The sequence below is a fragment of the Colossoma macropomum genome, unplaced genomic scaffold, assembly GCF_904425465.1.
Source record: "Colossoma macropomum unplaced genomic scaffold, Colossoma_macropomum, whole genome shotgun sequence".
Taxonomy (NCBI): Eukaryota; Metazoa; Chordata; class Actinopteri; order Characiformes; family Serrasalmidae; genus Colossoma; species Colossoma macropomum.
In genome coordinates, this window is record NW_023494802.1 from 20,044,256 (window position 1) to 20,071,547 (window position 27,292).

Below are 27,292 nucleotides of genomic sequence, written 5' to 3' on the forward strand. Positions count from 1 at the left end.
AAAACAAAGCGAAAAATGACTCACCTCGCCTCAAGGCGGTCCAGGGGAAAGGGCTTATGACTAAGGGAGGATTCTAAACAATGCAAGAAACAAGGGAAAGGGAGGGAGCAGGGTGGAATCATGGCTTTTCGCTAATTGCTAATTGCAAATTGTAGACTGCATATCGCGAAAGCTTCAAGGGGCAATTGCAATTTAAGGTGTCCTCAGAGACAGAGTGTGGGGGGAAATTGCGGAGGGCTGAGGTAATGCTAGCCAATGAGAGGGGCTGAGTGGGGAGGCAGTGTGTGTGTGAGTGTGTGTGCCTGTAGACAAACAGCCTGTCAGGCTACTTTAGTCCCCCAGGAGCGCACAGGAACAAACCAAGATTAGATGCCAATTTGTGAACAGGCACACAGCCAGCTAGCAGGTGTCTCTTAGAAGACAGAGGGTCACCTCGACGCCCCGCCATTTCCACGAAACGCCATTAAGGACTGGATACAAATGAAAACCAGCCAAAAGGAGTCTTTAATAAGACGGCTCTGAGGTCGCTTTGTTCTTAATTACACACTTTGTGGCCGTCATAGCAAAATCATACCTTCTCTTTAAAATGCAACATTATAGGAGAAGTAAAAATGCTCTTAATGTGTATTTGAATTGAGTATTTAATAATACTGAATGAAGATTTTACTCCAAGCAGGGGTGTAAAGACGCATATTTTTAGGTTTTATGTGATTTTTGATATTTGACGGAGCTCTAAATGTGCCGGCAAGCAAAAAGAACAATCATACATTGATGTTCAGCCACTGTTTTGATGTGTTTATTCTGTCTGTTATATCAAATAATATCAAATAATGGATATTCCAAAAAGACAAGCACTGAGGAAGAACTCCACTGATTTTTCAAACTGCCTGCATAATTAAATGACTGAGATGTAAACAGTCATTCAGAGTGTTTTGAAGTGAATTGGTTCACTGTAAAGAAACTTGCTGGCTCAGATGTCTTTACAGTGGTGGTGATAGGAACCGGGGGTCACCATGACTACAACACAAATTCCACCATTTTATTTATGATCCGAGAACCACCAGTGAACTTGCATGTGTTTTCTGAGTTTTTATGTAAAATATTGATAATGGTACTTAAAAATGGCACTTTAAAAAGGTCTTCAAGGGTTCTTTAGTAAAGGCAATGGTTCTATTTAAAGCCATTTCATGTTTAAATGGTTCTTTGCATGGTGAAAATGGTCCTTCAGATTGATGGAGTATGTGTTATACATGGTTCCATTTAGAACCTTTTTGAAAATGGTTCTATATAGTACCAGAAAGCATTCTTCTATGGTTACGATGTCAAGCTTATGACAATAGAAGAACCCTTTTTGGTGCTATATAGAACCAAATGGGGTTCTGATGCTATGTAGCACCAAAAAGGGTTCTTCTATGGTTATGATGTCAAGCTTGTGACAGTAGAAGAACCCTTTTTGGTGCTATATAGAACCAAATGGGGGTCTGATGCTGTGTAGCACCAAAAAGGGTTCTTCTATGGTTATGATGTCAAGCTTGTGACAACAGAAGAACCCTTTTTGGTGCTATATAGAACCATTTTCAAATAGGTTCTACACAGAACCATGGACAACACATTCTCATAAATTTTTAAGTTTATACAATAGTGGCAAATATGAAAAATTACTTTTCTTTGGGGACTATTTTGCTGTGCATGTACCTCTGCTATGAATGGATTTCCATACAAAATGTGTTTTAGGCTGAAAGCTCATTGCAAAACAATGTCTTAGACAACAGGCAGCACATTCAAACTATTTAATCTAATAACATTCTGTGAGGGAACTTTTAAAGCTGTTAAACTCTTCAGACATGCGGCTCCCTTCACCACCACTGTGAACAATTATGACTCACTTTCTCTAGAATGGAGCTATTTAACATCAAATCAACAAGAATGATTTAGTTTAGTTAATCTGAGTGACTAAATTGGGTAAAAGTTTGAGAAATTCCACTTAAAGTGAAATTCAGGCCCTTTTTAAAACCCACTGAGATTTTGTGGGGCTGTGTTAGGAAATGTGTGGAGCAGTGAAACCCAAACTGTGAAGAATGTGTGGGAAGTTCCTTTAAATTATTCAAACAAACTTTCGGAAAGTACAGGAAAGCAGAGTGAGCTTGTCTTCAAGATTAGCGAAGCTACAAAACGGCAATAAACACTATAAAATGCCAGCCTCCTGTTTTGTCCTCATTTATAGTTCAGTTGGCATCGCAAAAAACAACGATTTGAGCAATTCTTGTTGACATTGTAGTGTTTAGCAGCTCTTCTAGTCATGAAAGACAACCTCACAGTGCTTTTTAAAGGTTTTTTTTAAAAGAACTGCTTTCCACACAGTCTTTACTGCCTTTCACAGACAGTCTACAGCGGCTGGAATCTCTTCTCCAACGCAGCCCCACAAAATCTGTGTTGAAATTGTATGATATGTTTAAACTAAGCCTGAACTTTCCTTACTGAACTGTGAGGGATCTTGTCATTCGATGTGGCTTCCCTTCTTTGAAGCTACACTATGCAAGATTTGGGGATTTGGAGACCTCTCTGGTGGAACTGTGTAATTTCATGCAAAGTGCAGAAGAACACTGTGTGATATCAATTGTGTTGGGACAGTATATGAAATGATAATAAAGTAATTCGATTTGACCTTTATTACGTTGAAAACAGTACAAAAACAAAATATTTAATGTTCTACCTTATGAACTTACCTGTTTTTTGCAAATATGTGCTCATTCCAAACATGATGCCTGCAACATGTTCCAAAAAAGTCGGGACAGGAGCATGTTTTCACTGCACTACAGGTCAAATAGAATTTACTAACCACTGCTTTCTGTTTTTATCATCATTTCATATACTGCTTTGGACCCCTTCCCAAAGTGGATCAATCTGACGATTACAAAAGTGTTGAAAGAATATTTAAAGAGAACTCAAAGAGAGTTAAAACATCTAAACGTTGGGCCAGACCTTCTTTTTGAGGCTGTGTGCATGACGTTAATATGTAAGATATATGATGTGGTCCTAAAGTCTCTGTAAAATGTCCTGACGTGTCTGACTTATTATTAAAAGGGTGACCCGCAGCAGTGCATTCACACCAGCCCTCTAACAAGATAAGCCCAAAAAGTCGCAACCCCTAGAAATGATAAGCAATTACAAAAAAAAAGACTAGTGATTTGAATGTGGGTATGTGAATAGCATAAGCTCAGTCTCTTGCTGCCCACTTAACTCTGATAGGATGTGCTCAGATTCCTAGTTTTGATCATTGATGGAGCTTTTCTACAAGACAGTAAATGAGAGACTTTTAGAGGAGGCCAGATTTGCTACACTGCTTTGAACATGAATTTTTTCAGTGTTTTGATATTGTATTAAAATGGCTAGATCTTTAAATCCAAGTAAATTTGAACCAAATCTATTGGACCACTTGCCATGAAATGGTCACACAACGTAAAGTGAAACTGACTCGTTCAAATTGTGTGAAAAGAATCCTAAAAAAAGGGTTTATACGTTGATATGAGACCGAAAAAATGCTGTATTACCCAGATAGTAGAATATGTGGGCTGTTCATTGTACCACCATTGTGCTATTGTGTATTTCATCCACGCGTGCATGTGCAGCTGCTAATATTCTTTTCCCTTTCCAGCTTATTATATTATGTACTGAATAAATAATATAGGCCAGCTGGATAAGTGTCTGCTCTTCAACCGCACAGCAATTGGGAAAACAAACTCTACCTCTCCTCTTCTCCCAAAAGCATTGTGAATCAGAAGGGCGTCCTTGTGTGAGCTCGAGTAAATGCACTTTGGAAAGCCGCAGAGGCCGATGCTATGAGGCACATTTGGTGCCGAAGACGTTCCCCCCCTATCTGGTTTCCTCCGCTAGCAGATGTTCAAACGAGCTAGTGGTTAGGAGACTAAAAAGCAGGAGCGCTGCGCTGAGCGGGCCCCGAGCATCCACACCAGCACTGCTCGTTTCCTGAGGGAGGAACAAAATAGGGATCTCTGTGTCTAAGTGTAATGAGATGGAAACATATTACTGATCTGAGCAGCACTGTGTGCAATTATAGGAGCTAACTGCGTGTGCCCCTTCTCGCTGGCTCCGACAGCCTTCCTTCTTGATTTTTAACTGGCTTGGAAAAGAGGAAAAAGAAGGAAAAGTGATTCAACTAGGGGACCCTGGGTACATTTTGCTTGAAGTCTGAACAGAATTCCCCTACAGTGCTGTCATAATGGTGTCTAACAAGTTCAAACTGGTATAAATTCACCACGATTGTTAGCAACTGATGGCAGTTGAATCATCATCTTTGTTATACAGACAGAATGTCTAGCTGGGGGTCTCTGAGTACAAAACAGCGTGTGATAGTAATCTGATTACTTTCTCCTCTTTTGAAGTCGTACAAAGCTTTACAGTTTAAATTCTTATAAATATGCAGTAATATATGAGAGGAAGTGGTAAGTGGTGAGCTGTGGTCGTAAAACCCAGCACACAAGTGCTAATATAACATGGTATAACAGAAACTTGAGAGCATTATTGCGATTGTACCACCAATTCTAGCAGTTTTATTATTAATTTTATTATATTTTGAGGCAATTGTAACATAAAAACAGATTAATAAGAATGTTTATTTATACTATGCGAAGAAAAACAGCTCCAGTCTAGCACTGCTGCATGTAAGGACTATTCAACCGAATTCAGTTCAGTCAGAGATCTTTGAATGACTTGAACTAAAATCCTTTTGGTTGAGTGACCCGATACATTAATTATGTTAATTTCACTAAAAGAAATCATTACACTATCAATCATAACACTATTGAAACTTTACCAAATGTTCGACAGTAACAATTTTAACTAATTTTGAGCATAATTCCAAAACGCTAGCCATGACATGACTAGCAAACGCAGCTTTGTACAGTTGTCCACACATAAAATCACAATATTTTTTGATTAAAACATGAAAAAATGTACTTAATTGCAGAATATTTGTGTTTCACTAGTGACAGGTCTTCATGTTACATTGGTTTTCAGACTTTGACACGTTTACTTCAAAACCATGGTGAGCAGTTAGATCAGTGTGTAACATTGAGAATTGTCACTAGTGAAACAAATTTTACTTAACTGCAGAAAATCTGTTTCATTAGTGACAATTCTTAATGTTACATACTGATTTTCAGACTTTAACTGCCTGTTAAAAGCTGCTCAAAGGAAAGGTGAAGTAACACAGTGGTAAACATGCTCCTGTCCCGACTTTTTTGGAACATGTTGCAGGCATCATGTTTGGAATGAGCATATATTTACAAAAAGTTCATAAGGTAAAATATTAAATATTGAGTTTTTGTACTGTTTTCAATGTAAAACAGGTCAAATAAAATGTACTAACCACTGCTTTCTGTTTTTATTATTATTTCATATACTGTCCCAACTTTTTTGGAATTGGGGTAATGGAATCCCATTACAGTTTGAGAGATGTAATTAATTATTTTGTAATGGTTTAATTTGTATTCATTTAAATTAGTTTGTAAAGGCTTACTTTTTTGACTAACTACTCTAGAGATAATAGAAATGGTTACGAATGGCTTTGATTGATTATGCAGTACTGTACTGAGCTTCAAGCAAAAGTGTTCTACAGCACTACTCTCACTACACAGACGGACTGTAACAGAGTATCTACAGCACACACACACAAACACGTCCATGGATTCGCACGACATGTTGCTCCACTACCTGCGTGAACCGGTTAGTCAGCTCAGAAAGGGCCGTGAGCAACGATCTCTGTGTGGATCCGAATAAACGTCACGCATGTAGGGTTCGAGAGAGAGAGATACAGAGTTATGAACACTGGCTTAAATGAAAGCCTCATGCTAGCGTCAGTGGTGTAACTAGGATCTTATTGGTCCCCGTGCGAAAAAAGTACCTTGAATGAATAAAAAAAAAGAATGACGACTGCACTCTCAGAAATAAAGGTACTAAACTGTCTCTGGGTCAGTGCCCCTCTCGTCACTGGGGTGGGACCCTCAAGGGTTCATCTCAGTACCTTTAGTCAGGGAACATCACTGAACCATAATCCACTGAAATGATATGTTCTAAGCTGTACTGACTCCACACACCCCGTCTCGTCTCCAGGCTTTTATTTTACTGTTCTGTTTTAAAACATTCGGTTATGAAAAGGTACAAAAACTTTTCACCTGGAAAAACTTATTTAAGGCTCACAATCAGACCTTAAACCACTGTTGTACCTTTGAGGGAACATTTACACTGTTTGTACCTTGATGATGAAAAATGTACCTGAACAGAACCTTTATTTCTAACAGTGTGTAATGAAGGCTAATGTTTGTCGTATATTATTACGTTGTCGTACACTGTCAGAAAAAGGGTACTGTGCAGGTGCAATTTTGTTTACCAGGTACAAACAAGGTAAATATACCCTTCAAGGTACAACTGGCATTGTAGTACTCGAGTACAGTCTCATAGTGCCCCGTCTGAGGTGACTGGAAACAAAATTTTTCATTTTTGAACATCAACAACATCTTCAAACTGAATAAAACAGTCCCTTCTCTACATGATTAAATTAAATCTGAAAGGTGCTGGTTGAGGGTCTGGCTGATCCCTTTCATGCGGCTTAACAGGGAATTGTTTGTTGATGTTCATTGGTTCCATAATTCCAATATTCCCTGAGAGCAGACCAGAATGTTATTATTACTGTTTTCTTTTAATAATAAAAATGAATATGTTGTTTGGTTTATATTCAGGTAGCTTTAGGTGGTGATTCTGAATAAGTTTTAGAGAAGAAGAGACAGAAAGTAACTGCACCATCATTTGCTTTCACAAGTTACAACGCAGAGTAGGACTAAGACTATAATATAATAGACTATGTATTATTAAACCTTAGATCTTACAAAAAATCACATAAAATTACAAAATATCTGCCTCCACTACTACAAAGTCTTGGTTTTGGCTCAGACTCACCTCTGGTGGCCTTGACTACAATACACTGTTAGAATAAAGGTTCTGTTCAGGTACATTTCTCGTTTATCAAGGTACAAACAATGTAAATGTTCCCTCAAAGCTCCAACAGTGGTTTTAAGGTCTGATTGTGAACCATAAATAAGTTTTTCCAGGTGAAAAGTTCATATTTGTACCTTTTCATAACCAAATGTTTTAAACAGAACAGTAAAATAAAAGCCTGGAGACGAGACGGGGTGTGTGGAGTCAGTACAGCTTAGAACATATCATTCAGTGGATTATGGTTCAGTTATGTTCCCTGACTAAAGGTACTGAGATGTTCCCTTGAGGGTCCCACCCCAGTGACGAGAGGGGAACTGACCCAGTGACAGTTTAGTACCTTTATTTCTGAGGGTATAACAATAGCCTGACATTTTAAAATAGAAAAATAAAATAAAAATCATGGAATCAAGACATTTGTGGAGCCAAAGCAACTTAAAAATATATAACTGCAATAGAAAATGGTCCAATTATGATCCGTAAGTAAAAGGCCTGAAAACAGACCCTTAGTGACAGTTTAGTACGAGTGTAGCCACCCATTAGAACCCACACTGCTGGCAGTTACACCACTGGTTAGCATCTGTCAACAGTAGTGAGGACTGCTTACCTATATTCACAGGAAGTCTCTTCCTGGACACAATGAGCCTCCAGATCCGTCCGAACGTCTTCCTTTTCTTTCACTGTCGGACAAAGAACCCGAACAATCAATGAAAACTGCTTTCATAAAATGAAACCATCAAACGTTACTCATCTCGTGAAGTGAACTGCTTTTCTTAGCACGTTTTTTTTAGGAGAACCCGGCTCTTAAAAATTTCACCTTGATATCATTTGACGATTGAGAGGCTGGTGTTATTCTTTGATTTATATTCATGCAATGTTACAGAGGAAACGGAGCAGCTGGGCAAAAAGAAATCCAGCAGTTTGAAGCGCAGAATGAAAAGAGGCAGAGGAGATCTCGGAGTGTCCTTTCTGCTTTGCTTTTGTAAGAGCTTCTCAAGGACACTGACTGCCTTGAAGATAAGCTGTGTTTTGTGTACAAACTTTGAAGTAAGCAAAGGCCTGTATTTCCCACTGAAACACCGAGCGGGACTCGGAGAAAAGCAGGCGCTCCTCTCAGCTCAGGATGTGTAAGAGGTCGTACCGCTGACAGCACCAGAGGCAGAACAAACTTAGAAACTTTCAACAGTTTTACAAACAGATTAGGGGCACTTTTAACCTCAGAGTGTAGAGGGCTGGTGAGGAAAATGCTGTGATGCTGTTTGCATCTGACTATTAGATCCACAAAGCATTATTTTCTATAAAATAATAGTAGTTATGTATGATTATTATGTAGGATTCTGAATTTGGGCATTTTACATACATTGGCCTACTTGTATATCACTGCTGTTGGAACAAAACCTCGTATCTCCAAAATGGTAACTTTACAGGAGGAGGAAAAAACCCACAACACTTTTAATGGAAGTCAATGGAACCAGACTTTTCTCCAAGTAATTTTGAGCTGTTTCTTTTGGTCCATTCATCATGAAATTTACACACAGGCATTTTCAAATTATGTCAAAAACTGAAAAAACAACAAAAATGGAGATACAAGGTTTTGTTCCAATAACAGCGATGTACAGTATTCGAATGCTAATCAAGAAAGAAAAGAAAAAAGAAAAAAAACTACCTTTGCAAACTTCACCCAATTTCAAAAATTACTAAAAAGTCATAGCACGCTTAAAGTTTAAATTCTAGAAGTCTATAAACTGTTTAAATATACTGTATATACATAAACACTACTTTTTAAAACAATGTGAAACCAATTTGTTGAGGATACATGCAGAATATTATTCTATTAAGATGCTTCTACGCTACAGTTTAATAGATTTCAAATAATTAATAAAAAGAAAGAAATGTTAGATGTGACCAGAATGATAAACAGAGCTTTAGATGATTCCATAGTTACTGAAAAAGCTGTAAAACTTTGAGAATGAAGTTATAATGGAGTTAACATTCAGAGTGCCTCATGGTGACTCCTTGGTGTTGCCCAAAAGCTTGAAATATTGAGTAAAACATCCTCTGAGGTCAAGCTTATGGTATTTAAATCTATAGCATTATTAAATGAAACAACACCAGTATTAATATGAGAAGTGATTCCAAACTTTTGAATGCTAGTGTACATGCATTCATAGATATATATGACAAATGTAGGGGAAAATGGGGAGAAACGCAGCCCTTAAAAAGAGCATCCATTTACTGTAAAGCTGAATCATATCTGTGCATGAGTTTAGCATGTATGCATGTTGATGCATAAACCTGCACACAGTTAGAGGAAATAAACTGGGACAGCATTCAAGTTTGTTTTATGGATATAAAAGCACTTGCTTTCATTAAAAAATAAAAAATAAAATAAAAGTGGGGTAAGACACCCCCCTACCTGGGGTAACGCCCCCCCCCCCAAACAAATCTTGTCTAGAAATTTTGGACAACACATAATGAAACTGAATTTGTCTTAATGATTCCACTTAATTTTAATATGTTATAACAAAAGACAGTAAAGCTCAGAGTATTATTATTATTATTACTATTGTTGTTTTTGTTGTTGTGGCCACTTTCATAACAACAACAATTAAACGAAACAACAGTGCTCAACAGACAATATTTACTGGGCAAGTTTGAATGATTCTAGCTAATGATCGATGCAGCTACACCTGCACCTCTCAAAATGTACTGTTCTCTCTAGAACCCTACATAACCATATATATATTAACAATTATTCTAGATACTTTGTATAAATGTATTAAATATGTTCATAAAATAAATATATTTAATCTTATAACTTTGTATAAATACATAGATCATTATTATTCAATGACAAACCTGACCGTAAAAAGCAAGAAGTCCAAGGAACGCAGTGATCCGGATGACATTTCAGAATAAATTAGACATTCGGTAAATGTGTCAAGATTAAATTTGACCCCATCACTTCATCAGGAGTAAAAATAAGGTGGGAGGAAATATTACTCTGGGGGGGCTTCCTTCCCCAAGTTACCTTCCATATTAATGCATACAGTATTCCGCAGGGGCTTCATGGAATATGAATGAAGACTGATCCTTTAACAATTCCAGCCACTGCATTAATCACAGCAAAATAAATACACATGTAAATAACTGTTGAAAGTTTTGTTAAAATAGTACATAATATTTCTTTAACCTTTAAACCTTAAAGCAAGATCCACGTCCTGCAACCTATAAAGCACAGTCGCACTACAAAGCTGCCACACTGTTCACAGTAACCATACAGTGCAATGCTTCCCTATTCATAACACATAATAACTAAGAATGGCATAAAATTGTCAGTAATTGTAATAACAGGCTTACACCGTACAAGTTTTTATGGGTTTACTGCTAAAATAACATCAGTCACAGTGTGATCAAGGCTATTAAAATGAAATTTAGAAAATAGGCTGTATTATTTTGAAGCTTTAGAGATTTAAGGCAGGTAAATAACTGTGAATTGCATGCCTATTTTGCCTTAGCTGGGAGCATTCAGAGCTAATAATATCACGAAGCAGAGCTCTCATCCTCGGCACTTCAAACATTCGAATTACGTCCCCGTGCATATTTTCCTATTTCAAACAGCTCGGGTAAATATGATTAAAAAGTAACGAGCTTCAAATGAGACAAAAGATGAGTTTCATGAAAAGTCACAGATGGGTAGGAAAGAGAAATGCAGAGGTGATGAAATATTCAGCGTTTTGTGTCAACAGCTCCTGCAGGCAGTCAGGCAACTGGGCGGTGTCTGTGTGCGTCAGTTTGTTTTCATACGTTTTCAGCACAATAACGCTCTGACTTTGCAGGGAAATCAGAGGGAATAAAGCACTGCTGTGGGCAGAAAACCTTGTATCTCCAAAATGGTAACTTTACAGGAGAAGGAACAAACCTACTTTACTTTTAATGTAAGTCAATGGAACCAGATGTTTTTCCAAGACATTTTAGATAATTTCTTTTAGTCCATTCATCATGAAATTTACATACAATGTAAAGGACAACAGGCATTTTCAAATTATGACAAAAACTTAAAAACGACAAAAATGGAGATATGAGGTTTTGTTCCGACAACAGCGAAAGGTAATCTACTGTAAAAGGCTTCTATACAAAAACAGAATGTTTCCTTTTGTTAAACTAAAAGGGCAAAACTTTTTTTTTCTTTACAGAGATTAAAGTTAGGATTAGGCTTAGAAAATTACTATTACACTTATAAATACATAACACATGAAGGGAATATTGTGTATAAGTAGATTTAGTTATGTAGGACATGAAATATATTGTTTAAGTAGTTATATACTGTTACTGTCATATCAAAATGTCATATCTCCATTTAAATTATTATTGTAATTGTAGTAATTTTCTAAATAATTTGACATTTTATATTGAGTATGAACAGATCAATAGAACGGGTCCAAAATTACTTTGACAAAAACACTTTACATTAATTAATATTAAAAGCTGAGAATGTTTTGTTCTGGCAGACAACATATCGCTGTTGTGGGCAGAAAACCTCGTATCTCCAAAATGGTAACTTTACAGGAGAAGAAAAAAACATACTCTACTTTTAATGTAAGTCTATGGAACCAGACTTTTTTTTTGGTCCATTCATTATGAAATGAACACACAATGTAAAGGCAACAGTGAAATTCACATAATACAAATTCACAATACATAAAACCACTACTTACTGTATTAATGTTATCTGTATTTATTGTAATATTTCATTGTAATGTTTTTTCAGCTTTTGTATTCTATTATTCTGACATTCTCATGTGCCTAAAACTTCTGCACAGTACTAGTGCTGTATATAATACGGTATAATACATATGGATCATATGTGTTTGTATGCAGCCATTTGGGTGCCTGTGATCAAAATGCATGTCTTGTGTGAAAAGAACACATTTCTGCACATTTTAATGCACAGTTGCTGTTATTTGCTGAATTTAACACACACACACCTTTGCATTTTGACCCATCCGTGAAACACCACATACACACTAGTGAACACACACACTAGGGGGCAGTGAGCACACTTGCCCAGAGCGGTGGGCAGCCCTATCCACAGCACCCGGGGAGCAGTTGGGGGTTAGGTGCCTTGCTCAAGGACACTTCAGTCACAGACTGTCGGCTGTTTTTTTTTTTTAATATATTTTATGATTTATTCATTTCAAATATGTTAAACTCATCATAAAATAGTAATTTTACATTGAATTAAACATAAAAAATGTCATATTTAAGTGAGTTCCCTGTAGAGGATGTGATAATCAACTTATCACTTGGAAAATCTGCAAAATATTAAATGTAGATATATATAATTTTACAGGGGAAGGAAAATACATAGTTTACCTTTAATGTAAGTCACTGTAACGAGACTTTTTTATATCTATTATATATATATATATATATATATATATATATATATATATATATATATATATATATATATATATATACATATATGTATCGCTGCTGTCAGAACAAAACCTTGTAATTCCATTTTTGTTGTTTCTTAGTTTTTGACATGGTTTGAAAATGCCTGTTGTACTTTACATTGTGTGTAAATTTGATGATGAATGGACCAAAAGAAACGGACTAAAATGAAGTGAAAAAAGTCTGGTTCCATTGACTTACATTAAAAGTAAAGTATGAAGTATGTTTTTCTTTCTTTTGTAAAGTTACTAGTTACTATTTGGAGATACGAGGTTTTGATCCGACATATATTATTATTATTATTATTATTATTATTATCGTTATTATTATTATTATTATTATTACTACATAAAATACATATAATACATATGGGACAAAACCCTGTGTATGTGTGGTGTGGTATGTGTACGTGTGCATGAGATGAGAATCAGAAAGCCCAGCAGGAGCCTCAGGCAGGCTGTGCTGGTGACCACAAGAACAAAGCTGAGTGATCTCATTCGGACTGTTTGACACTCCTGGTAACGCGCACAGCGGGTGGAGCACCAGCCAGGGAAAAAGTCACGGAGGCCTTGACGCCGTGACACTGAGAGACGACCAGCATTCACTCACCTCAGCCGCAAACGGCACTGTGATTCGGCCCCCCTGGGAGGCCAAAGTGACCTCTGCAATCAACTTGTCCGTACCTGCATACTTTCCGCCTTTGTTCCTGGTCACGAAGCATGCGATGAGAACCGCCAGGGTGAGCAAGGCCACAGCACACATCATACCCACAAACCAGCCGCTGGATGAAATGCTTTCATACACACCTGCCATACCTGCGAGAACACAAAGCATTAGCTGTCAGCAGTGGTCTTGTGGCTTGAGAGTGCATCTCTCGAGGCTTTGGAATGTTTTGTCAGGCTAATGGATTGACCACTTAAACACCGTGGACCTGCTGGTGGGTCCTGGCTTCAATTCCTCATTTTTATGACTTTGTAAAGACTCGGCCTAAAGCCTAAAAATGTGGACTTACCCCAAAACTCACAAGGCACATATCCTTCATTGCCCTTTTATGTCAATTTTTAGCTCTAAAGTCCACTTTTGCATGTGTTTATGTAGCAAAAGTAGCCCTAATTCAATTTTTCCTTGAATTTTTACAACTTCTCTTTACCCCTTATCATATTACTGCACTTAGGATATGTAAACTATACATGCTCTGATTGGCTACCATGTATTGTGCCTTGCTCGAAAAGCAATTCAGGCTACTTATAAACACTACCTATAAAGTCAGTGTGAATGGGTGGGGCTAAACTGCTGCCGACTGATTAGGCAGGTATACAATGACATGCGAAAGTCTGAATACCTGTAGTGAAAGAATATGTTTTATTCATTTTTTAAGGGATATTAACACATCTTCCACTGTCAACAAACTTAAATATGACATTTTTTTATTTGCTATATTTAAACAGATTGGAAACATATAAAACATGACATATCAAATGTGCCCTCACTTTTTCACATGCCATTTTTTTTCCTCCCAATATGTTACATGCAGTAAATGAAAAACGTGCAGATTAAATGTGCAGAAGTGTGTTCTCTGTAGAGGACGTGTTAACTTATTCTCACTTCACGAATCATGTCATCAAGAAACATGCAACTTGACCAAAACGCGCTGAACGCGTTGATTTATGAACTCAAAATAGGATGTTTTTGCAGATTAGTTTCCGTATATAGACTGAGAGCAGTATGTTTTAACACTTTACCAATATGTGGGCCCTTTAAGGGGGTTACATTTTACATGAACACTGTATTTGGATGGTCCATTCTAGATACACTATAGAGGCTTACTTTAACTTACACCGATCAGGCATAACATTATGACCACCTCCTTGTTTCTATACTCATTGTCCATTTTATCAGCTCCACTTACTATATAGGTGCACTTTGTAGTTCTACAGTTACAGTTGCATACTTTGTTAGCCCCCTTTTACCCTGTTCTTCAGTGGTCAGGACCCCCATGGACCCTCACAGAGCAGGTCCTATTTGGGTGGTGGATCATTCTCAGCACTGCAGTGACGTGGTGGTGTGTGTTAGTGTGTTGTGCTGGTACGAGTAGATCAGACACAGCAGTGCTGCTGGAGTTTTTAAACACTGTGCCCACTCACTGTCCACTCTATTAGACACTCCTACCTTGTCAGTCCACCTTATAGATGTAAAGTCAGAGACGATTGCTCATCTGCTGCTGCACAGTTTGTGTTAGTCATCCTCTAGTCCTTCATCAGTGGTCACAGGACGCTGCCCACAGGACGCTGTTGGCTGGATATTTTTGGTTGGTGGACTATTCTCAGTCCAGCAGTGACACTGAGGTGTTTAAAAACTCCAGCAGCACTGCTGTGTCTGATCCACTCAGACCAGCACAACACACACTAACACACCACCACCACGTCAGTGTTACTGCAGTGCTGAGAATGATCCACCACCCAAATAGTACCTGCTCTGTGAGGGTCCATGGGGGTCCTGACCACTGAAGAACAGGGTAAAAGGGGGCTAACAAAGTATGCAACTGTAACTGTAGAACTACAAAGTGCACCTATATAGTAAGTGGAGCTGATAAAATGGACAATGAGCGTAGAAACAAGGAGGTGGTCATAATGTTATGCCCGATCAGTGTATATTCAAGGAAATATCTCATTCTAACCAAAACCTTAGTTCAAAAGCTAAACATAATCCGACGAGCTTGAATCTAATCTTAATCAAATGCTGAAATTATTAAAAACTAGTAGAAGTTGATTCTCAACTGACTTCCACTAGTTTTTAACAATTTCAGCGTTTGCAGACAAGCTGCAGAGGACCGTCAAAATAAAGCATGACTGGATTTTCTCAGTGCCTCGTGTTCATGCATGCAAACCTAAAATTGGAAGCTAATTTACAGCTATGGCTAAAGCGTCTAGCTCTACCTCCGGTGGTGTTCTTCCAAACAGACTCTCCACCCTCTCACCTTTCCCTCTTGTCTTGAAAACCTCCTCAAAAAGACTAGAGTTATCAGGCCAGTGGGTAGCCAGCAGTCGAACTGTGTACACAGTCTCTGGCTCCAGTCCCTCAATCACATGGAAAGACTTAGACGTGTTTACAGCTTCAGAAATCCTCCAGATACCATCACCTACAGGAGGTCCGCAACCAGAAAGTGTTAGCCCTTCACCAGAAAGCGCAGTGCAGTACCCACTACCGTCATGCTAAGTGATTACACATGCAAAGAAAACTGCAGTACACACTACTGTTCAAAAGTTTGGGATTGTATGTTTAACATCAGATGCACCCAGAATGATCAAAAGAGCTGCAAATGATTGCAATTTGACTGAGGAGCTGTACAGAAATAAAGTTAGAATCAAATTAATACTGAAAATGCCTTGTATTACAAACATGTTGGTCAAATTTTGTGGTAAACAATAATAAAAGTATTTTCTTTGTTATTTAATAGCCTTTTGCTGTTTTCAAAACAATAATTCGTTCCTAACGAATAATAAATTTGTCAGAAATGTTGGATAAAAGTAATTTCTGTTGTCTAGTTTATAATGTTTAAAAACTACATTCCATACATGATCGTGTATGTAACTATATATCGCTGCTGTCGGAAGAAAACTTTGTATCTCCATTTTTGTTGCTTTTCAGTTTTTGCCACAATTTGAAATATCACAATTTTTAATATGAGATACCTGCTGCCCTTTACGTTGTGTGTAAATTTCATAAAGAACGGACCAAAAGAAACGACCCAAAATGACGTGGAAAAAAGTCTGGTTCCATTGACTTACATTAAAAGTAAAGTAGGTTTTTTCCTTCTCCTGTAAAGTTACTATTTTGGAGATACAAGGTTTTGTTCCGACAACAGTGATATATACCAAATATATATATATATATATATATATATATATATATATATATATATATATATATATATATATATATATAAATGCTAACATTTACAGTGGTTTAATTTGAAATGGTTCACAAAATAAAAACGTCTGTATAGTGGCTGTGATAGGAACCAGGGGTGCATTGACTACAACGCAAACATACCCATGCAAATATAACCATTTTATTTACTACCCAAAATGAGCACAGATAGACCCCAGGGGGCATGTGAGCCCCTGCCTTTGCCCTCAAACTGTACAACTGCCCTCTTGGTTGGTCTGTATAATAGTTCTGGCTCCGTCATTCTTCAAGGTCAGTTTCAGTAAGATGAGGCTCAGCCTCACCTCAGGAACAGAGTTCTTGGGTTCTGTGGAATTCAGCGCCCCCTCTGGTGCAGTACCACTGCCTGTGGTTCTCCTCATTAACTCTGTCTGGCATCACCACAACAACGGAGATTCCACCAATAAAACACTGTAATGTTTTTAGGAAAGTGCTACATTCCATACTGTGGTTATTCTGAACAACCACAACACATAGGGTCAGAAATTAGCAATGTTTATAATTTGATACAACAGTTATTAGTATTGTAAAAAACAGGGATTTATAGGAGAATCTGAGAGGCTCTTAAATAGAGCTATAACTGACTGATATCTAGTGAATTAATGGTGTAGTGGGCAGGGCAGTATTTAGATTACAGGTACATCATAAAAACTAGGTGATTATCTGCATGATTACATTAAAATTGCATTAAAGTTGTCGCTTTTTGTCAAAATTCACTGTTTTGAATGATAACTATGTTACATAAATAGTGTAGATTTGAAGATGTTTACTTTGTTTTGAAGAAGGGAGGGTATGAAGAGATATCCTCAACCAATTTCTTCAAGAAATCACAATAATTTTAGAAAGTATTTTATTTTTATTGGCAGATCCAAACTAAAATCTGCACTGTTTTCCCAAAGATATCTTGATTTTTTGATTTTTCCATATCACCAGATTCCAAAGCAGCTGATCTGACAGTAAGATTTTTATTCTCGTCTGCTGCTGTATGAAGTTTGAGTAGCTATGAATCGAACTATTGCTAATATTAAGCTTCCAGATTTTATTGCTGAAGTAAACTAACATTAACTGACAGTTCCAAAATGCAAAGCACAGTATTTACACAGAAAACCTGCATAGGTTTGAGCTTTTAGCTGCCTTTGGAATACTTTTGAGCACTATGTTTAGTTATATCTGATTACACTGTCACTCTTGATAAGAGTGACTGCAATACACAGTAATTTTAATTAAGTTTAAATCATGTTTAAGTTGCCCCTTTCCCCTTTGGGCCCCTGCCCCCCCAAAATGTCTGTGGATGAGCATCAGTGAAGTTAAGTTTAGTTAAGTGACCCTTATTAGTCCCACAATGGGGAAATTTCACCTCTGCATTTTGACCACCACATACACACTAGTAAGCACACACACTAGGGGGCAGTAAGCACACTTGCCCGGAGCGGTGGGTAGCCCTATCCACGGCGCCCAGGGAGCAGTTGGGGGTCAGGTGTCTTGCTCAAGGGCACGTCAGTCACATACTGTCGGCTCAGGGGATCGAACCGGCAACCTTCCGGTCACAAGGCTGGTTCCCTAACCTCCAGTGATTTTGCCTTATGATGCAATGCATGCACCTCTATCATGAATGGCTTTTTAAAAACTTTAGACCAAAACTTTATCTCAAAGGTATCATAAAATAATGTTTCCTGCATATTGCAATGTATTTGATACCATTTAATGTAGTAGCTGTCGGTAAAGTAGCTTTTAGAGACACTAAAAGCAGACCAGACGTCTGGTTCCTATCACCACCACTGCGAACAGTAAGTTTCTCTCGAATGGAGTGTTTTGCATCAAACCACTCTGAATGACTTTTTATTTACATCTTAACAACTTAAATCTGCAGAATTTTGAAAAATTGATCATTTAATTGGACAAGCGATTCAAAACTTTTCAATAGTAGTGTATATGACTCTATTAGTTAAGAGTTACTAGGCTTGGGCCAATATTCAATATTATCACAATCTGTGAGTTCAATCAAATCAAAGATCTTATGTTCTTATGGTGATTTCTTACATTCAAAATGGCACCACTGTAGTAATAACAAACTGGGAGTAGAAATTAATATATGTTAATTCATGATAGATATCATATTATACAACTCCATTTCCAAAAAAGGTTTAATTGCAATGCTGGGCAAATCATTCAAACCGTATATTTCATTGAAAATGCTTCAAAGACAGCATATAAAACGTTGAAACTGAGAAACTTTATCATTTTTTGAAAAATATTTGCCCATTTTGAATCTGATACCAGCAACACGTTCCAAAAAAGTTGGGACGGGGGCAACAAAAGGCTGGTGAAGTTGTGTAATGCTAAAAAAACACCTGGTGGTTAATTGGCAACAGGTCAGTAACATGATCGGGTATAAAAGAGCATCTCAGAGAGGCGGAGTCTCTCAGAAGTAAAGATGAGGAGGGGTTGACCACTCTGTGAAAGACTGCATGATCAAATAGTGCAACAATTCAAGAATAGCTATTTTTGGAACTATTTTGTTGGCATCAAATTCAAAATGGGCATATATTTTTCAAAAAACAATACAATTTCTCAGTTTCAACATTTGATTTGTTGTCTTTGTCTTATTTTTAATTAAATTTTGCATTTAAATTATTTGCACATCATTGAATTTTATTTTTATTTACATTTTGCACAGCATCCCTTTTTTTGGAAATGGGCTTGTATTATATATCATATATCTGTGACATATTTTCAACACATCAATAGTTCAGGCATGAAGTGAAGCCACTTCATTAGGATCTCACTGGTTGCCAAACTAGTGTGAGATGTGTTATCACATTGAATTAAACATGTGGTGCAAAAAAAAACGTGGTGCAGTCTGAGATTTAATGATGAATTGTTATGAGGATCATAATCAAATCATAGTGAAGTCTGAGATTTACACCACTAAAGCCTTTTTTAATCTGACAGTGCCCAAGCCCAGGCCTTCCTACTCAGTTAACCACTGCTATTATCAGTCTATCATTAGTCAATCAAGCAGAGCAGGAGTTTCTTACTGTGGTCCATAATTGCAACATAGATTTCTGAGTCTGACTGTCTTCCTCTTGCTGTCCAGCTGATTTTTGCAAAGCTGTGGCTAACAGTGGTGCTTATGTTGAACAGTGCTGAGAGAGAGAGAGACCAAAAGAAAGACAGAAAAAGAGACAGACAAGCACCAAGACACTTTAGTTAAGGCAAGAGACCCAGCATTGCCCTGAAGATAAAGGAGTTGAGAAGATCTAGAGGAGATTATGTGTAATAGTAATTATTTAAAGCTATACTATGTAAGATTTGGGGATTTGGAGACCTCTCTGGTAGAAATGTGTAATTACACGTACTGTGCAGAACATCGATTGTGCTTCGAACCCCTTTCTCATGTGGATGAAACTGCTGATTGTGAGTGTGTTGAAAGACTATTCACTCATTACTGTACTTAAGTATTTCCAGTTTGGGTGACTTTTTACTTTCACTCCACTACATTTCAAAGTCAAATATCTCACTTTTTACTCCACTACATTATGAGAAATCTGCCGTTCCTTTTGGTTTATGTGTGTATAAAAACGTAACATGTCAAAACGAAAGAAGCGCGAAGCAACAACACCAATCAGGGCACAGCGGTCACTTTGTTTTGAGCTTGTTTTGACCTGTTGGTCATACCGACCCAGTGCAGCACACGGTTCAACGTCAGTGCAGCAGCGTAAAATTTTGGGAGAGTCTATTCAACATAAATGATGAACTAACCTAACTTTGTGTAAACAGACCACAATATAGAAATATGTACTCATATGCAGTTGAGACTGACGTGTCTTTATTCTGAATTTATACAAACAATATTTCATTTTATAGTAAATTAGTTTTGGCTAGTTTATGTTTATGAACAGAGACCTACAGATGCAGTTTAGTAAAGGAAACTCATTTGTGAATCTGAGTTGAAAGTTTTTATTAAACTTAAACTTGTAACTAAGTTCAAATAAATCTTAAACTGAAACTTTGCTTGTTTGTAAGAAGTGATTTCAGAGCCACTCAGTTCTACCTGATGGAAACTGTTTACCTTCAGTGTTTTGTGCTTATGATCATTTTAATAGACATCAGCGTCACTAATTAATGACATTCTATTAAAAGACTGGTTTACCAAGAGAGACACTGGAGTATTTTCACCTAAAATGAGTTAATGAAGCAGAGTCTTGTTATAAAATGATAATAGGACATCAGAGTCATAATTAATCTTTTAGTACTTTTACTTTGGACACTTAAGGACATTTGACGGCAAATACTTTTGTACTTTTCCTCAAGTGGAGGTCTAAAGGGAGGAACTTCTACTTTTACTGGAGTAATATTTTACCTTGGGTATCTCTACTTTAACTCAAGTACATGTTTTGTGTACTTCGTCCAGACTGTAAGCCACTCCGGCTGAGAGTGTCCACCAAATGCTGTAAATGTAAAACCTAAAAATCAAGCTGGACCTTCGTTTTGATTGTGTGCTGCTAATGTTAATGCATAAAAACGTATAACGTGGTCTGAAAAACCTGTGAAATCCAAACCGGGCACAATTGTAACAAAAAAATCTTACATAGTGCAGCTTTACCAAAGCATGTACTACATTCCTAAAGCTACAGATATCATGTGAAACATGAGATTTCAAAAAATAAAGCCTTGAGAAAATGATGGTGCACCATGGTAGATACCTATGGGGGAAATGGTGGGGTTGTCAGTAGCAATGACAGTGTAGGATGAAGTAAAAGAGAAAGGCTGCCCTGCAAGACAGAGAGACAGGATTTCATACCACATGCAGATCACAGTAGGTTAGACTACAGTAGAGGAGGATTTGTCAGTCGTCTTGATGTTGCCTGGCGAGCTGACATCTCGTTGTCAGCATCCAAAATGCAATATCCATGTGTGTCATCCGGATTCAAGAAACCATGAGCCATCAGTCTCGAATCATCACGCACAATGCTTTGTTTTGCCTTTGCTCACCCGCGCTTCGGCAGCCCCTCTTTTCAGCGAGCATGAGCCTTAAACAATGTGTTTCTGTCAGCAGCCAACAATATTAGTGGGTATTTTAGTGGGTGTGCTGTTGTTATTTGAAAGCCAACAAAGCGAGTTGCTGCAATGCCAAAAATTGGCCTGCCAGTTCCTGACTGCAGCTTTAAGCATGCTGCTGTTTTTCTGTGTGCTCTTTAAAAAGAAGCACGGGGACAATGCTTTAGCATCTTTTGAAGGCAGATCAAGCAAAGACACTATCAGCTAACTCAAACATTACTGGTCAATATGGTCTCCTCTGTTGAATAATACATAAAAGCCAGTTCCAGTTCTTCTTTGAGTAAGTAATACAACAACAATCGCTACTACTGCTGTTACCACCACCATTCATACCACGATTACAGCTGCTACCGCTCCTACAGTCTCAAAAATAAAGGTTTCTAAATGGTTCTTGGCTTGGATGTGGAGGTGTAAGGAAAACTAAATTGGTATAGAACCTTTATATTATGTGGTGGTTTCATTTTACTAAGCTTCTTTATACTAACAGTAGATTTGACATTTATAAAAATGGTTCTAATTACGCTTTATAACCGATATTCTCAATAAAAACTGAAATATAGTGCTTTGTAATAGCAAAGGACCTCAACACTTCAACATAACATCAGTCATCCTTCTCTGTTTTCGTCTCTGTCTGCGTGCTGAGACTCCAGTCAGGTCCATTTATATATTAAGACACAGACAAAGTTATTGTTATCTTAGTTGCCTACCACAGCATATGGCCATGTCCATCACCTGACCAGTCCAATCAAGCAGGCATTACACTTATTGAAAGCAAAACTGAAGCTATCATGCCCCAAGAACATATAGCAGCTGAAGACAGCTGCAGCAAAGGCCTCTCAGAGCATCCCCAGAGGAAAACGCAGTGTCTTTAGGCAGTCGTTGACTGCAAAGGTTTTAAAACCAAGTTAAAAATCACAATTTAATTTATGATGATAAGTTTCTCACATTACTTTTGAGTCCCTAAGAATGAGGAAAGCTGAACGTCTGCATTTTCAGTTTATCTTCATCATTTAACTTCACCTAAATGACCTGACTGTATAAGAAAGATAAAGTATTTTATAAAGGCATGCGTTTATTTCATCAGCATTTCTGCCATTATGCTAAAAGGCTAAGTTTGAATCATTGTGAAGGTGACAGTAGAAGAGCACTGTTACTTTCTTGGTTTACTTTTTTGCATCATAGTGTCCGTCTTCTTCCCCTCCCAAATGATGCAAAATGTCCCTCCCTCTTCTGAGCATTTTTTACAGTTATACTAGGAGTGGAGTTATACGAGGGGCGGTCATTAATCTTTAAAGAAGCATCCATTATAAAGTCTTTTAGGGAATCAAAAAAATACGTTATTTGTTCTACGGCATCGATCCAAAGAACCCTTTTTGGCACCTTTATTTTTAAGAATGTATTACTGCTAGTGCTACTTCTACAACTACTACTCTACTAGTGCACTACTACTACAGCCTCTACAGCTGTAACACTGCCACTATCAATACCACATGCTGTCACTACTGTAATGTTGGCCTACACATAATATAACACATAATAGCAAAAAATATAGATTTTTTGGTCACAGAAGTTTTAAAGCCCCACCCAGGAATGGTCAAATTGATGTCATAGGCATTCCATCACTAGCCGGAAACCATTCTAGATGTATTTATTGTCCACTATATGTCCAAAAGGACCCAGGCACCCGGCTACTCAGTACGCTGATTGATGACACAGGCGTTCAGCTCACATGCAAATGAAATGTATTTCCATATCTTTTTCAAAATATGTGCAGTTTGTAACATATTTACATTAAGGTTAAACAATATGACAATATTTATCATTACCATGATGAATTATGTCACAATACGTCACAATAGGCTTGTATGAGCATATTGTGAATATTGTCAGTACTTAACAATTTCCAGTTGCTTGTTTGATTACAAAGAGAGCGTAATTAGTCCTGTTTAATTGGATTCAATGCAGCTCAGTATGTCAAATATTAAACACAAGTAATTGGATTCATAGTTTTTGATAGTATTTTTTAAATGTGGCGCTTTGGCACTTTCTCTATTCCAATATACCAGATGTCAGAAAAAAAGGTATCGTGAAAATACCTTGCATTGTGATATTACAGTTCTCCCATATTGCCCAGCACTACTTTCCATATATGTTTGGCATATATGTCCTTCTTTAAAATTGACACTTTAAATATTTATCTACATATGTGCTGATATTTCAATTCATTGCCACATAAGTACATTTACTGGCATGTATTTAAATATTCAAAACAGGCAGATTTAAATATATTTTGCACATATTTTAAAGCATCTCATACATTGCATGTATACTGTACATAAATTCTTATTCAGGCTCATATATTATGCGCATATATTTTTAATATGAGCAAATATATAGATATATTTTTCATCCATATGGGAATTGAGCATACACAGCTTGTATAAACTCCATAGAAAAGAACTGGCCATAGAATAGGATGCTGTGGAGCAGCTGCACATGAGCTTGAGGTCAACGTTCTCAATGCTAAGCATCACCTAGAGTGGTATAAAGCCCCCCGAGTGTGTAACATTGGAATGGCATTCTCTGCAGTGATGAGGCATCGTCCAGTACCTATAGGTCGAGTTGACCTCACTAATGCTCTTGTGGCTAAAGGCAATCAAATCCTCACAGCACTGTTCCAACATAGGAAGAAAGGGTGGACAAACTGCCTATTAATACCCTTGATTTCAGAAGAAACATTGGATGAGTGTCTACAAACTTTTGGACATATTATGTACACTTCAAAGGTTTCGACAGTCCAGTAGCACTGCAACTTGAAAGCTTCTTGTTGCTGCACCAAACCCAGCCTCTCTGTGTAGAATCCTGGTTGAGGCTTTAAAAGAAAAGCTATTAACTACTAATGCTAGTACATACTCATCTCAGGGGAGGTCGTGAACGCCGGTGAAGAAAAATCAGCTTAGAAAGAGCACAGAATATGGATAAATAGCATTTAACTGGATTGTATTGAATATTAGATAGACCTTCTAACTGCTCATTATTGATTAAATATCTACTTTGCACATTTAATTAAAAAATGGATGAAAACATGGCTGACCTAGTGAGAGAAAATGGATAGAGAGGGGAGAGATCTCATGAGCTTGCTGTAATGCATTACACTCTTACAGTGAGGCTTAAAAATAAGAGATCAATGAAATAATTGAAAAGCTTATTTAGAAGGTCGTTGTGGTAAGAAATGGATGTTATTAGCTTCCAAGTATTCAGCTAGGCTGAACTGCATATTAACCCAAATACTGATACATACTGATCTCTGGCGATGTGACAAACGACGTCGTAGATTCTTCTTGAAATGAATCTTCATGAGAATAAAATGAGAATGTAAGAAAAATACAGTAAAGGCAAACTAATCTAGAGACCATCAAACTTAAAAATAAATTAAATGGCTAAAAAAAAGCATGTTGAGAAAGTAGGGATGCACTGATATGGGGATTGTGGGCCAGTTTCAATTTCTGATATTTTTATGTACATCTGTCGATGTGGATGCTGATATAAACATTTATGCAATGTCAAATTTAGCTTTAGGGGTGTAAAAATGCAACATGATATTGTGATACTGCAATTTGAATCTGTGACAATGTGCTTTGTGGGGATGTGACATGCTATTAATCATGTCATCTAATGTAAGTGCATTGATTCATTCCACGTACTTCCTCCAAGCTCTAATGTTGTTAGTAAGTTATGCAACAACATGATTACGGTCTTCATTTTTCTTCATTCAAATTTAGTTCTAAATTTTATGAGAATACAAAATCACAAAAGTATTGAGATTGAACTGTGGTATGAATATATCACTATATTCCTATGGAGAATTAGAGCATTTACAAATGCTGTAAAATGAGTAAAATGCAGACATTTTGGCAGAGTAGCTCAGTATCTACTAAATGTTCTGTTCTCTCACAGTAACCTAAATGCAGTACTGTGCAAAAGTCAGAGACCATTTTTTTTATTGTCCACTCAAAACCACCATTAAGTACATGATATTGATTAGGAGATATTTAGAGGAGATTAGAAATAAGAGTCTTTTTGGCAGAAAGAAGGGAAAAGTCAAAGGAAAATGAGTGAAAAAAGTAGAGCAAGAAAACCTGTAGAGAAAACGGGACTGAAAGAACAGAACTCACTGAATACTAAAAATGGTTGATACTGTATTTGGTCCCTGAGGCTTGTGTATAATTTTCTGTCAAATATATGTTTTCTGCTTTTTTTTTTACTGACGCTTCTACTTAATGCCCATTTTGACTGGAAATTAAATAAATGATGGGTGGTCTCTGACTTTTGCACAGTCTTGTATGTCATTAAACCATAATTTGAAATAACAGTTAAACCTAAACATCTATGCAATAACATTATATATATATATATATTATTTTTTTTTTAGCAATCATTTGCCAGTACCAATATGATTCCGATATCATGCATCCCTTTTTGAAAATGCTATGTTAACAAATTGAGACTATCCACTACCTAAAACTACATGTCAACTAAATCAGCTACATACTTCTCTAAATGATACATACTGATTGATGTGGCCACTGATGTTGTGGACTCTTCATGAAATGTGTCTTCATGAAAGAAACACTATATTAGTGGGATAATCTACAAACAAAACCTCCACAAACAAGCCAAACACTGGACGGCATGATGAACATGAATAAAAGATGATCAAAGGACGGCGGATGTAAAACAATGCTAGAGTCATGCAACAAAATGCAAGGAAGGAAACACCTTCATGGACCTATTGGAGGTGTTTTAATACTTTTTCAGTACAGTACGACAGACTTACAAGCAACGTTTCATACTCACGTGCTGTGCGTACAGTGCCCTCTTCTTCACTGATAGCTGGTCCACAGCCCACCACAGTGCAAGCACTCAGGTAGAACTGGTACTGACTGCCTAACTTCAGGTTAGAAAGAACCAGCTGTGTTGTGTCTGGTCCACTGATGCTTACTGTGTGAGCTTCGTCCACATCCATTGTTTCATTGACTGTAATGAGACACACAGTGACAGGTCTGTAGCTTGAGCTGTATATTATCTATTTTATGCATAGAAGTGAAAGATCTGTCCATTCCCTGCCCACAAATGTGCTCTTTTGGAGCAACTGTTGTGAAATTGGACAAATGTACAGCATAGAAAGAGAAAAACAATGAGAAATTGCAGAGCACAACTTAAGCTTTTGTCAATAACAGAAATTTAGGGTGTTATTACACTGTAAAAATGGTTCATGAGTTTAACCTAAAGAAAAATACTACATGTGGTAACAAGCAATTTGGTTTTATTCAACTCAAATAAATATTTTGAATGAAACAATGCAAAGCAAAATTTCAGTTTAGAGGAACTAAGGCTGCGTTCAGATAGCAGAGTATATTCCGCTCAAAATGGTATCATATCCTACGGCAGGATGCAGATTCCGCAGGCTCTGCTTCTTCCACCACGGGCCCAGTTTTTCCCATTGTGGTTCCCAGATTTTTTTGGTGAGGCTCCTCACGGATTGAGTTGAAAAATGTTCAACTTCAGTGGAAAAGCTGTGTGTATCATGTGTCACTTTTAATGAGGTAACCAATCAAAAACAAGGCAGGAAAAACTGACCCAGACAGCACACAGATCTGTACAGCAGGACAGGTTTGCTCACGTTTGTGATTTTTAAAACATTCAGAAGATAAATATTAGTTCACAGGCATATGTATCATCCTCTGCATTATCACATCCCTCAGCTTGATGAGTAGTTCATTTTAATGCAGAAATGTGATGTATCACTTTG

General features: G+C 37.3%; 1 protein-coding gene across 5 annotated transcripts in view; it reads right to left on the bottom strand.

The window, feature by feature from the left end:
• chl1a (cell adhesion molecule L1-like a) overlaps positions 1–27,292 on the bottom strand; it is a 131,701-nt gene that overhangs the window by 3,616 nt on the left and 100,793 nt on the right. For 4 of the 5 annotated variants that reach the window (XM_036591288.1, XM_036591287.1, XM_036591286.1 and 1 more), the window contains exons 23-25: positions 26,338–26,517; positions 13,155–13,286; positions 7,619–7,691 (exon numbers count right to left, since the gene is read on the bottom strand). In XM_036591288.1, the coding sequence (XP_036447181.1) occupies positions 7,619–7,691; positions 13,155–13,286; positions 26,338–26,517 (385 nt within the window). Of the gene's footprint in view, positions 1–7,618; positions 7,692–13,154; positions 13,287–15,448; positions 15,611–19,457; positions 19,566–26,337; positions 26,518–27,292 lie in introns of all 5 variants that reach the window. The other variant, XM_036591289.1, reaches the window with a different exon arrangement.